The following is a 13,079-nucleotide window of genomic DNA, read 5'->3' on the forward strand; positions in this document are numbered from 1 at the left end:
TTCGATGCCTGTTTCTTATGATCTACTATGGTCCACTCCCTATTTCGCTCTGATGTTCATGTGGGAGCGCGATCGAACAGCTAAAGGGGTGCTGCAGTCTTGATTGGACGACTGGGAAGCTAGATCAGGCATGATTTGAAGTCGTTTAGCGTGATCTAATAGGCAGGAAGAGTTGCGGCACTGATCGAATGGTCCAGACACATGTAGAGTCCGATCAAAAGTTTTTCTTCGATTATGTTTGGGTTTTAGGGCTTTAAGAGGTCCTATGGCAACAGAACAAAGGAAGCTGAGAAGGGACCTCGGGCAGCCACCGAAAGAAACGGGCGCCTCGGGGCAGAGCACCGAGGGTGCACAGCAGGTAGAGCAGACGCGGCAGAGTATCGACAGAGGATCAAGGGCAGAGCAGAGCGTCAGGTAGAGCAGCTGTGAAGAGGCATGACGTAGCAGTTTACTCCACAGAAAGCGACTAGAGGCATCAAGGATCCTAGTATTGGCAGGTCTGTAAGAGGATCTCCTTAGGAGATTTTAAGAGAGCTTTTGTAAGGATAGCTTCTTGTTGAGAGAGATGTGTATATGAGAATTGAGAATGGGTGTTCTCCTCTTGTATTATTTTTTCTTTCATGGTGAAACTTGTATGCCCCATGAAAGTAGCACTTGAGCTATTCCATATACTTGATTATGTGTTCTATCTGATTTCTTCTTTCTTCCTACCGCAATGGATGGTACCAGATCCTTAACAAGTGATATTAGAAAAAATAATATCATAACAATTGGTATCAAAGTCGAGTTGGTACCAAGTGCAGGTTGCGACGGTGGTGATCAAGATTGAAGATAGAGAAGACAGACGCAATCAATATGGAGATCAATCACAAAGGATTGATCGATGCTCTCTTGTGCAAAAAAGAGTCATCTACATAGACGATGCTAGTGGGAGCTCAATTCGAGATGGAGCTGCAGATGGAGATGGATCAGGCACGAGACGGGAGACTCGAGAAGATGATAAATAACGTCGCCAGAGGGCTACATCGAGTAGGTCTTAGGTCAAAAGATATGATGAAGATGAGATCGAGTGGTTTGACTTGACTCCTATATTTCTCCATCCATGAGTAGTAGGCGATTGCACTAAGGTATGGAGACGAGAAAATCCAAAAGCCCTCAAAGTCAGATGGAGACTGAATGTCGAGTCATTGTGGATATTGTTGAAAAAAATATCTCAAATTTGACCCATAAAAGTAAAAATCCAGATGCGGAGAAGTCCAGCTCGAAGAGCTCGTCACAAGGAGTCTAAAAATATGGAGCGATGGGGCATGCAGCGCATGGATCCATGGGGCCCACAGTGCATAGGCCAAAAGAAGGACAGAGGGCCCAGGCCCGTAAGCACGACCCAGCAGTATGCGGGCTCAGCCTAGGCATGCACAGGTGCATGCAGCCGACCGCGAGCGTGTGGCCTAGGCAGGCACACGCGGGCGCGACACAGGCGGTGCAACACTATCCACGGTGGACCGTGCGGGATTGCACGGTCCATGCGACCGTCATGGACCGACCGCACGGTCCATGCATGGTTTAGAGCATTTCACGCCCATTTCTAATGGTCTACCATAGTCCTCGCCTTGTTTTGCTCTGATGTTCATTTGGGAGCACGATCGGACGGCCAGAGGGATGCTGCGATCTTGATTAGATAGTTGGGAAGTGAGATCAGACGTGATCTGAAGCCATTTTGCACCATCTAATAGGCAGGAAGCATTGCGGTGCTGATCGAATGGTCCAGACACATGTAGATTCCAATTAGGAGTTTTTCTTTGATCAGATTTGGATTTTAGGGCTTTAAGAAGTCCTATGGAACCGCAAAAATCGAGAAGGGACCTCGAGCAACCATCGGGAGAGTGTCTGATAGAGTACCGAGGGTGCACAGCAGGCAGAGCAGATGCAAGCAGAGCACCGACAGGGGATCGAAGGCAGAGCAGAGTATCAGACAGAGTAGCTATGGAGAGGTATAATATTACGGTTTGCTCTACAGAAAGCGTCCAAAGGCGTTGAGGATTCTGGTACTGACAGACCTGTAAGATGGTCTCTTTGAAAAATTTTGAGAGAGCTTTTGTGAGAATAGCTTCTTATTGAAAGAGATGTGTATATGAGAGTTGAGAGTCGATGTTCTCCTCTTGTATTATTTTTTCTTTCATAGTAAAGCTTGCATGCCCCATGAAAGTAGTACTTGGACTATTCCACATATTTGATTGTATGTTCGGTTTTATTTTTTCTTTCTTTCTGTTGCAACGAATGGTACCAGATCCGCTACACATGATATCAGAGCAAGTGATATTACAACACATAAGACTTTAGATTCTTTTGCAATAGAAGTGGTCAAAGACTAACCAAGTTTGTTGTAGAAGTTAGCTGACAGTCATTATTAATTAACAACTTCAGAGATTGCCAACAACTTATAGCAAATTAGACAATCGAAAAGCACATGGTTAATATCCTCCATAACATCAAGGCAAAGATCACAATATATGTGAGAAATGTCAATGATTCCTCTTGAAGCAAGGATAGCCTTGCAAGGTAAACTTTGTTATTGCATCTTCCACCAGAAGAACTTTATACATAAAGGCACTTGAAGATCCAACGTCCATTTAAAGGAAGCAGAGTTATCTGACTGTTGATCGAGAATAATAAGAGGATATAGATCTTTGAGAGTAATGAGCGTAGAATTGGTAGAACTCCAAGTCAACTGATCAGGGCCCATTATAATCATAACTGAGATTTTACAAATTTAGCTCATCATATCAGTGGAGAAAAGCTCACCGATCCTCAGCTCATCCCAATGTTGACTAGAAGTAAGAAGATTAGAAACAGAAAGCTGAGCCAATGGTGAGTGAACATTAACAAAGGTAGGTCGAGCATTAAGTGGAATAGGTGCTACCCAAGGGTCATTAAGAATGCTAATGGAATGACCATTACCAATTTGCCAAATAAATTGATATTGAATAGAGAAACCAGCACTACAAATTCTTGCCCAAATTGAAGAGGTATGCCGAGGCTTTGTATAAAGATGCCACAAACCATCAAAATGATATTTAGCTTTAATGACCTTAGCCCAGAGAGAAGAAGGGTTGATAACAACTTGAGCCGCAAGTTTACAAATTTTCTGGATAGCTCTTTACCGAGCAGCATTTTTCTAAAATCTCTCACGTATAACGTGTAGGGATTTTGCCAATACTTAAATGCTAGGTCGATGTACAAAATTATCATAAAACTTTATCCCAAGATCACTGTATTGAGGTAATCTTGGACACCCATCCTCAAGGATGGATTTTTTATCATCAAGTTGGATATAGTTATTTAAGAAGTGGAGGTAATTTAGGATCACTATCATGTAAGATTGCTGGAGTATACCCTGATACCATGATCTTAGCACCTTCATCTAAATCATCTTTGATCGTAGATAGATCTCTCCATACTAAACACCCCCAAAAATCATTAAGGAAATTTTTACACATTTTAGTTTGGTTTCCCTCTTGATTAAATATTCGACTTTTCTTTTTATTTTTGCATACTACAAGCATGCATCTTGTCCAATGAAGAAATCAGTTCACTGCCGGATTACCAATACCTTTTTCTTTAGTTAATGCATTCTCTTTTCCTAGTAGGAAGTATGGCGTGCTCAGAGTCTCTTTATGTTTCTATTAATAGAAGAGGATTAGTAGTTTGAGAGCAGCCATGATCTTGTTGAAAGTTAATTTGTAATTAATGTTAGTGAAAGTTCAAGAGTCTACTCATTAACATGTTATGGAAATCAAAGAGTCATGTAACTCTTAAATCAAAGAGGCCGCTTAGGAAAATTAAGGGTCATTTAGAAAATCAATGATTATTTTATATTCATGAGGGTAGACTAAGAGTCACCTTCATGTATCTATATATAAGACCTTATGTAATGAGTCAAGTAGTGTGGAGTAATCTATAATTCTATAATACAAGAGTATTATCCAATTCTCCTCCTGCTCCAAGTATTTTTTATGAGCATCATATTCTATCAAAACAATAGTATTTGATTTTGTGATTGTGCCCATCACTCTTCCAATAGAGTGGTATCAGAGCAAGATCGATCCTAAAGCAACTATCAAAGCATAGGGTTAATTCTACAATAACTCGCCAAGCCTGAGAGCCATAGAGCCACAGAGCCAAAGAGCCTCAGAGCTTCAGAGCCAAAGAAAAACAAAAAAAAAAAAACAAGTGCAGTTTTTTCGATAAAATTAAGAGGTTGAAGCAAAGAGACCTCTTTATCAACAACAATAAGTATGTGCAATGGAGGGTGAAATATCTATATCTATGATTACACCATTCAAACTGATGCTCAAGGAGGTATTTGAAAAATTGAATTTGTCACCAGCAGGATATACATGTGAAAAATCTGGATCAAATCATTTACCAATCTTTGTAGCAACAATTGAGTTTGAAAATTTGAGTGAAAGATTAGTGATCGATGGTCATGAAAGTGCTACAAAAAAAAAAGCTGAGAATAATGCAGCGCTACAAGCAATCAAATATTTGAAAAGTATTTATAATATTATCATTAAAGGTGTTCATTTTTTAGAGATGGATGAAGTCAAAACTATTATGAAAGATCTGTACGAAAGTTATGAAGATTTGAAGTAAAGTTATGAAGACACAATGGAAGAGCTAAATGAGTTAAAACTGAAGATCGAAGAAAAAATGATTGAAGAAGATACTGGGACACATTCTCGTGGAACAAAAAGAAGAGCTTATGGTGTACGTGATTTTCCTCCCGATTACAGTCCAAATTCATGATTAAAGATGTTATGAAAGTTACAAATTAAGGGAGAGTGTTGGAAGTTAATTTGTAATTAATGTTAGTGAAAGTTCAAGGGTCTAGTCATTAATATGTTATGGAAATCAAAGAGTCATGTAACTCTTAAATCAAAGAGTCCACTTAGGAAAACTAAGGATCATTTAGAAAATTAAGGATTACTTTGCATTCATGAGAGTAGCCTAAAAGTCACCTTCACATATCTATATATAGAACCTTATGTAATGAGTCAAGTAGTGTCGAATAATCTATGATTCTAAAATACAATAGTATTATCCAATTCTCCTCCCACTTTCAGTATTTTCTATGAGCATCATATTCTATCAAAGCAGTAGTATTTAGGTTTGTGACGGTGCCCATCACCCTTCCAGCAGCAGATCTCTGCTACTAAAATTCATCCTAACAATTGTAACATTCTTTTTCTTTTGAGCAAGATGATAGGCGAGACCACAATCTTCATTTCTTTGAGAACAATCATAGCTTTTGATTCCCAAATTGAACTGCAAACTGGTACCGCTTAGTCTCTCAGAAAATATCTTAGCTCGAAATAGACAGTAAGAAACCGCTGTGTGACAGCACTATTCTATATTTTGGAGGCACCTGAGGAAGCTAAGCCTTCCAAGTATGCTTTTCCATTGCATATTATATAATTAGCAACTTCCAAGAGTAGTATTATCATAGGGAGATCACAACTCCATCCAAGCAAGCTTCTAATGATAATGAGATTTCAGCTACTTAGATGCTGATTCCGACGTTTAGAAGCTAAATATATTTTAACATAACCTATCAATAGAAATTGTTGATCATGAACATAAATTAAAATTAGTCAACAAGTACAAAGTCTTTGAGAAATAAGTTTTCAATACTATGATCCACCTGTTCAAAAGCTTATTACAATTTCTAATTATTTAACTAGGTTATAATACTTCTCTAATTAGCTGTGTCAACCCAAGAAATTGCAGATTTGCAGGTTTTTGATGCATAGGTTTGCAAAGCAGTTGCCTAATGGCTAATGACATAATCCAGGTTCAGTCAAAACAAAAGATACGTCCCTACACAGTTCAACGCCTGTTGCTTCCACCAGGACGGTTTCCATAGCCGCCAGTGTCTACGTAGGACCGTTTGAGCTACCTAAACTGCATGAATATTTATTTTTTTCTCTGCAGCTCTTTTCCTTCAATGGTTGAACCTGGCTTAGTGGCTTTCCTGAGCTTATGACAAGGGCGTTCATCTTAGGGAGGGTTTGAAATCGGTGGTCATGTCTATTCGTGGAAAGTGGTGATTGATGGGTTCGAGATCGATCGGTGGTTATCTCATGGCCTTTCTCATTGGCTGGAGTAGTTTACCAAGTTTATCATCTCTGTTACGTAAAATGGCATAGCTGTTGGAGGACTTGAAAAAGCGAAAGGTAAAAGCCTCAATAACCAATCAGGCAACACGCAACCGCGTTAGTCGATTTTATTTTTACATTTCCCTGGTAAATTTATCTATGCCTATCAGAATTGCTATATATTGATTGACTTGTCGATCTGTTTCTTAGCTCATACGAATTTCATGCGATTTTTTAAAATCATCACTCCCTCTTTTTTAAGAAATCCTCCAAGATGGGATGGTACTCCATCTTATCGTTATATTATTCAACATCCACATCGTATTCACATATTTAATCACTATTTTTTTTTAGAAAAAGTTTCTATACCCTTTTCACCTTCCTACCATTCTAGCCAACCAATGGTTCGCCGTATTGCATCTATTTTGAGATGAGAAGCTCGAGTTCACCCAGAAACTATGGGCAGGAAGACACGTCTATGACAACGGGCTCCACCTAATGCACTGTATTAACTTTTACAATTCTTCGACGGCGACTAGGAACCTTGAGATCCAAGACATATCCACGGAATTAGCTTTAACTTTAGAAAATTACCAAACCAAATTAGGTCATGCTGCAAGTAACAGGCGCTTACCAAAACCTCCAACGACGAAGGCATTCCAACCAGCGTAGAAACAAGTGTGAATAGCGTGACAACATGAGGAATGGTCCAACTGTCTCATCAAAAAAGAGGAATGGTCCAACTGTTTAAGAAGTAATTTGGAGAGGTGGTGCTTCTCTAATTATGTCGATCTCAAACCTGTTTGGTAATGGATATAGACATCTTGAGATGCGTTTGTCTGAAGTAGTCAAAGACGAAACAAAATCATGGGCAGATGCAACTTAATTTGGGCATCTAAAACTTGCAAAAATGCTACAAGGCAGGGATGCCACATGGCACAAGGAAGTTGGTGCTTTATTTGTGAAATGGTTCCAATCCTCTTGTGCCATGTTGCATTCCAATTTTGCTGGGAAATGTTAATTCTGATGCCAAATTAGGCCCTGTAGCGTTACGAGAGCAATTAATGTCGACTTACAAGTAGAAGTGGAAATCATTAAAATTGCATTGAATGTTAATTAAGAATAGAAAACAAACCCGTGGAAAAGGAAGCCGGAGCCAAAAGCCTAAGACTGCAATTCGTCGGTTTAAGAAGCGCCCAGGAACATGGTGATAGAAATTTTTATCGCAACTAAAAGTCCATAACCCTTTTTCTTGAAGTTATTGAACTCTTGCTTGGTCGCAGAACAATGAGAACTTCGTGTTATTATCTGAAGTTTAACTAATCTGTCCGGTGTTTGACAAGTCGGATAGAGAACCCTAAGCGGGTCACGCAAAGGGAGGTCGAAGACATCCATTTAATAATCCATGTATTTGGTGCACCTTACACGCGTTTAAATGTATTCTGGACACCATCATAAACACTATATAAGAACTCCGGCCCCCCAAAAAACTCTCTATAGATTTCGACAGTTTGTGCGTAGGTAGCAACTCCCAGAGAAGCATTTTCGCTTCCCCGTTTGCAGATTCCTCCCTATCTCACAAGACGGCCATCGATCTACTCGTTCTCCTTCCTTTTCTTTCTTAGAAATGGGACGGTTGGTGCTTATTTTGGCAATTGCTCTAGTCTTCGTTGCATCCATGGCAGATGCTGCCGTTGTCGAGCACACGTTCCATGTAATTTACCCTTCATATTCTCTTTACTCCAATCACGTCCTCTCTCTTATCTCTTCTTTGATCGTTTTAAGTTCTATGGTGCTATAACAAATTTTGTCAAATAAATCCTTGAAAAACTTCCCCGTTTATTTGCGAACGGGAGACATGACTTGGCATTCAGGATAGTTGGCTACAATTTACAGAATAGTGCCGCTCTCCGGGCGCATTATTATATGTTGTCCTCCCCATATGCCATGACCAGAATTCCCGAGTTTTGATACAGAACGATGTCACAAAAATAGATGAGCTTGGAGATCAGGCTTGTACATAGCGTTTAAGTCCGAATTTTTGCATCGAAGATAGAGTGCGTAGCATCTCAACTGATATCCTTGGGTTTACAGATAGTACAACTCCCAAATGCGTAGCATCTCAACTGATATCCTTGGGTTTACAGATAGTACAACTCCCAAAAGCATACCACTTCTAAGTCTTGTTCCAGTTAGTTAGGAGAGATATTTAGTGATGTCAGTTTTGATCTACACGATACATTGTTTATTGTGAAACTAACATTTCTAAGTTTGACGGTGTTGCCATGTTTAGGTTGGAAACCTCACGGTACGACGATTGTGCCAGAGCAGAGTGATCACTGCCGTGAATGGTCGTCTTCCGGGCCCAACCATAGATGTCCACGAGGGCGATACCGTGGTGGTTCATGTCATCAACGACTCACCCTACAACATTACCATCCACTGGTAAGATAGTATTGTAATTTTATGTTTCCGTATTTCTTCAAAAAAAAAAAAATTTTTTTTTTTGGTAGAACAAGAAAGGAAGATAACATATATTTGGGCTACTTGAGAAGATTTATATCTCAGCAAGGTAGCTGGTCTCAAATTCACATTAATTATTATGACTGCAGGCATGGCATATTTCAGATACTGAGTGCTTGGGCCGACGGCCCAAGCATGATAACCCAATGCCCGATACAACCCGGGAACAGCTACACCTACAAATTCAAAATTACCGGCCAAGAGGGCACCCTGTGGTGGCATGCCCATTCCTCAGTCCTCCGAGAAACAGTCTACGGTGGTCTCATCATCAGACCCAGGCAAGGCACCAAAGCCTACCCTTTCTCCAAACCAGACGAGGAAGTCCCTATTCTACTCGGTATACCCTTTTAACTCTCTCTCTCCGAATCTACCTAATCTCGGAGGAAAAAAATCAACTTTTGCCTAGCTATGATCTGACCTTTCTTACTCCCTAGTTAATATCTCTTTACCAACTCCACAACTTTTGAGTAACGAAAATATCAACGTACAGGTGAGTGGTGGAACGCGAACATAGTTGACTTGGCCACGCAAGCCTTTCTAACCGGCGACGCTATGAATGTTTCCGATGCATATACCATCAATGGAAAAACCGGTGACCTTTACCCATGTTCAACAGAAGGTAAGTGCTCAGTATATATTGCAGGGATAGCTGATACTTTAGTTTCACATGTGAATGTATACAAATCTGAGTTTCTAACTGATGGAGAGTGCTTTGCAAATTACAAATTAGCCTTACAACTGGATGCTTGCATCTATAATTAGTTTCCTAAAAATAGATGCGAGAAAAATTGAAAACTAAAATAAAAACCAGAGGAAGAAGCTAGCACCTCCATGGCAGGTTTTGTACTGCGGCGGGCACGACCTTGAATACCAATCCCTTAGATATAATCGAATATCTCCTACATGTACGTTGAATTCGGATTTCCATGCAGTCACGTGCAAGGATGGAGCATCTTAATGACCAAAATATCCTCTTGTTGACTAGCAGACATCTACGAGTTGGAAGTGGAGACGGGAAAGACCTACTTGCTCCGGATCATCAACGCTGCACTCGATAATCAGCTCTTCTTCAAGATCGCCGGACACCGCTTCACCGTGGTAGCCGTGGATGCCAGCTACACCAAGCCCTACAAGACTGATGTGATCGTCATCGCCCCCGGCCAGACCGTCGATGCCCTCATGGTGGCCGATGCAACACCGGCGAGCTACTACATGGCCGCCCTCCCGTACATCAGCACCACTAGCCCGCGGCCGCCCGTCGACAACACAACCACCACGGGCATCGTCCTATACAAATCCGCCTCACCGTCTTCGCAACCCGTGATGCCGACCATGCCCTCCTTCTTCGACAACGATGCGGCCTTCCGCTTCTACTCCAACCTAACCGGTCTCTGCAGGCCAGGGGACCGCACCGTCCCTCTCCATGTCGACGAGCGCATGTTCGTCACGGTGGGGTTGGGCCGGGTTGCTTGCCAGCCTGGTCAAGTGTTGTGTAATCAGACCGCGGGAGCGCTCGCCGCCAGCATGAACAACGCGTCCTTCCAGTTGCCCACCACCATGTCGATTTTGCAGGCACATTATGAGGGGGTGGAGGGGGTTTACACGGCGGACTTCCCCGACGAGCCGCCGGTGTTCTTCGATTTCACCAACGCCTCCGATCCATCGCTGCAGTACTTGATGTTCACGTCCAAGTCTACGAAGGTGAAAAGGCTCAAGTACAACACGACGGTGGAGATGGTGCTGCAGGACACGGCGATACTGGGGATCGAGAGCCACCCGATGCACATCCATAGTTTCAACTTCTTCGTGGTGGCGCAAGGGTTCGGAAACTACGATCAAGCCACGGCAGAAAAGACCTACAACCTCGTGGACCCACAACAGAGGAACACCATCGCCGTTCCGACCGGCGGTTGGGCCGTCATCCGGTTCACTGCAAATAATCCAGGTACACCTCCTCATTGGTTCATGGCTGCCAGTAAGCTAAGCTGGTTGACCACGTTAAATAGATAGGATAACTTATTGCATATTGATCTTTGTTTTTCTGATTTGATGGTACAGGTGTGTGGATCATGCACTGCCACTTTGACTCCCACTTGTTGCTGGGGTTGGCGACGGCCTTCGAGGTGGACAATGGACCCACCCCTGAATCCACCCTCCCCCCGCCACCTCCGGATTACCCCACTTGTTAGAAGAGGCTGAGGAGGGTTGAGGACAACCGGACAGTTAATAAGATAGAATAGGAGAAAGACAAACGTCCGTCTTCATTCTATATGTTATTTTGTTGAAGATTCCCCATTGATTTGTGCTTTCTACCTACCAAGTGTACAAGACAATAAACAGTCCGTTCTTTGAAATAAATATTAATTCATTGGACTCCCAATTACAAGCAAATGTTTTCTTGCCTCTATGCCACTGTAGATCTCGATAAACTGCGAGATCATTCATTTCACATGCCATTTGAGTATATTTCTTATGATTAGTGGTTTGAGCTCGAAGAAGGAAAAAATCTAAAACTACCATAACGAGCAGGATCTAAACTGCCTAATCGTGAAAAATCTCACATCCGAAATCAAAACTTTATAGAACTCATGCCTGATCAGTAGCTTCAAATACGATGATGGTGGAGAATGAATTTTTTTACTGTATTTAAAATATCATAGAATATTATATATATTTTAAAAATATTTATTAAAAAATGAGTGAATACGTAGACATGCACGTTAAAATATTAAAAATAAATAAATAAATTATAAAAATATTTAAATAATTTAAATGATTTTTTTTAATAAATATCTTAATATATGCACAATATGATGCGATATCTTTTAAATACCGCAGAAGATCTTGTTCGACGGCGGTGACCTCCTTACCGGTGCCCCCATCCGGTTCGGACAGGATTATATTGCATTAATTACAAAAAGTCAGATCAACTCGCTTTCCAGCGAAACTTTGCTTTTGCTCACGTCAAGGAACCCGAATTTAATAGTACCCTATGATTTCGAAATGCGGAAGGCGCTTTGGAATGGAGCGGAAAATTTTCTTTGCGCTCGACCACAGACATGTATAAAGAATCTTTCGATTGGAAGGAAATACAAGTCAAGAAGATATTCACCTACAGGTCGATGTGATGTTTCATATGATATCCATTTATACAATTGGTGACGTGATTAGGTGCAATTTCTAGAAGTTGTTAAGTTTTAGTCATCTTCTTTTCACCATTAATCATTCTATTATTCTGATGAAGTACCGATATAATGTGTCAGCTACTCGTGCACCGAATTTAAACAAACATGGTCGGACAGCGTGGCCTTGATTTATTTTGCAAAAAACAAAGGGTTGGATAAACCTGATCTTATGATGGGTAGCAAGGAGATAAGACTCAACAGACCAGGCCTAGAACGCGCACATACCTGCGTGGGAGGCTGGATTAAGATTCCACTTGCACGTACGATGCGTTAATTTCAAGCGAGACTCTATGTTTGAAGCGTAGCTTGATGTGCATTGGCTTGGGCTCATTTACTCAAGGTTTTGGTATGGGCTCAAGTTGTCAACTGCAGATTTAAGGGCGGGCTGGCATAGTCTGACTCGAGAAAAATTCGGTTTAATTATTTCTACCCAAAGGTTAGACTAGTTATGGAGCTCGTCTTGGTCATTATGTGGTATGTTGTTCGATCAATCTTTGTTGAGTAAATTAACAGTTCCCTTTGTTTCACAATGACACGAGGAACGTTTTGTATGACTGTCTGGCGTCCATTGATCTTTTGCATGCAAGCAAGATGGCAAAAGTATAAAGAAAAAAATGACGAGTCACGGAAGAAAAATGGTGTTGCATTTCAGCCTCATAATTGACACACCTGGGCCAGTTGGGTCATTTGGGCTTAGCTTTTCCAAAAGTTGTGCTTTTGGGCCGTCCTAGTATCAGGTGTGAAAGTGCAGATGCTCGTCTGCATTTGTCCGGAGGATGTTTGATACAGTGCCTCTTTGTAGAACGACCTAGCTTTATACACGTCCTTTCATCGGCTATGCTTTAATTTCGCCCTTGGCCTTGTCCATGCTCATTGACTTGGAAACGTATTGCTTTCGTCTAGATGTTTGTTGAATATAGCTGATCATTATCCATCTGGCAACGTATGGTACATGCATTGCGTCATACGTGCGCAAACTGTTCGTGGGGCCCTTTTGAGTTGGAGTTCCCAGTAGGTTGCGGAAAAACAGCCACGACGCTCTCTGCCATCTTAGAATTGTTGACTGACTGGACGTAGCTTGAGGTTTTCCATCACGCTGGGGAAATAGTAAAAGATCATTTTGTTCCACGATTGAAACGGTCCAGCTCTTTGATGAGGGCATGATTTGGATATTTTACCTGCTCCTATGTGCATGTTTGGGAACTTTATTAGGAAG

General features: G+C 41.4%; 1 protein-coding gene across 1 annotated transcript; it reads left to right on the forward strand.

Annotated features, from left to right (window-relative positions):
- Nucleotides 1–7,644: 7,644 nt before the first annotated feature.
- LOC105046309 (laccase-25) lies at nucleotides 7,645–11,058 on the forward strand. The gene is made up of 6 exons (XM_073258660.1): nucleotides 7,645–7,869; nucleotides 8,449–8,600; nucleotides 8,768–9,015; nucleotides 9,169–9,297; nucleotides 9,667–10,623; nucleotides 10,737–11,058. The coding sequence occupies exons 1-6, from the start codon at nucleotides 7,783–7,785 to the stop codon at nucleotides 10,865–10,867; spliced, it is 1,704 nt and encodes a 567-aa protein (XP_073114761.1). The 5' UTR covers nucleotides 7,645–7,782; the 3' UTR covers nucleotides 10,868–11,058.
- The last annotated feature ends 2,021 nt before the right edge of the window (nucleotides 11,059–13,079 follow it).

The sequence above is a fragment of the Elaeis guineensis genome, chromosome 5 (assembly GCF_000442705.2).
Source record: "Elaeis guineensis isolate ETL-2024a chromosome 5, EG11, whole genome shotgun sequence".
Classification (NCBI taxonomy): domain Eukaryota; kingdom Viridiplantae; phylum Streptophyta; class Magnoliopsida; order Arecales; family Arecaceae; genus Elaeis; species Elaeis guineensis.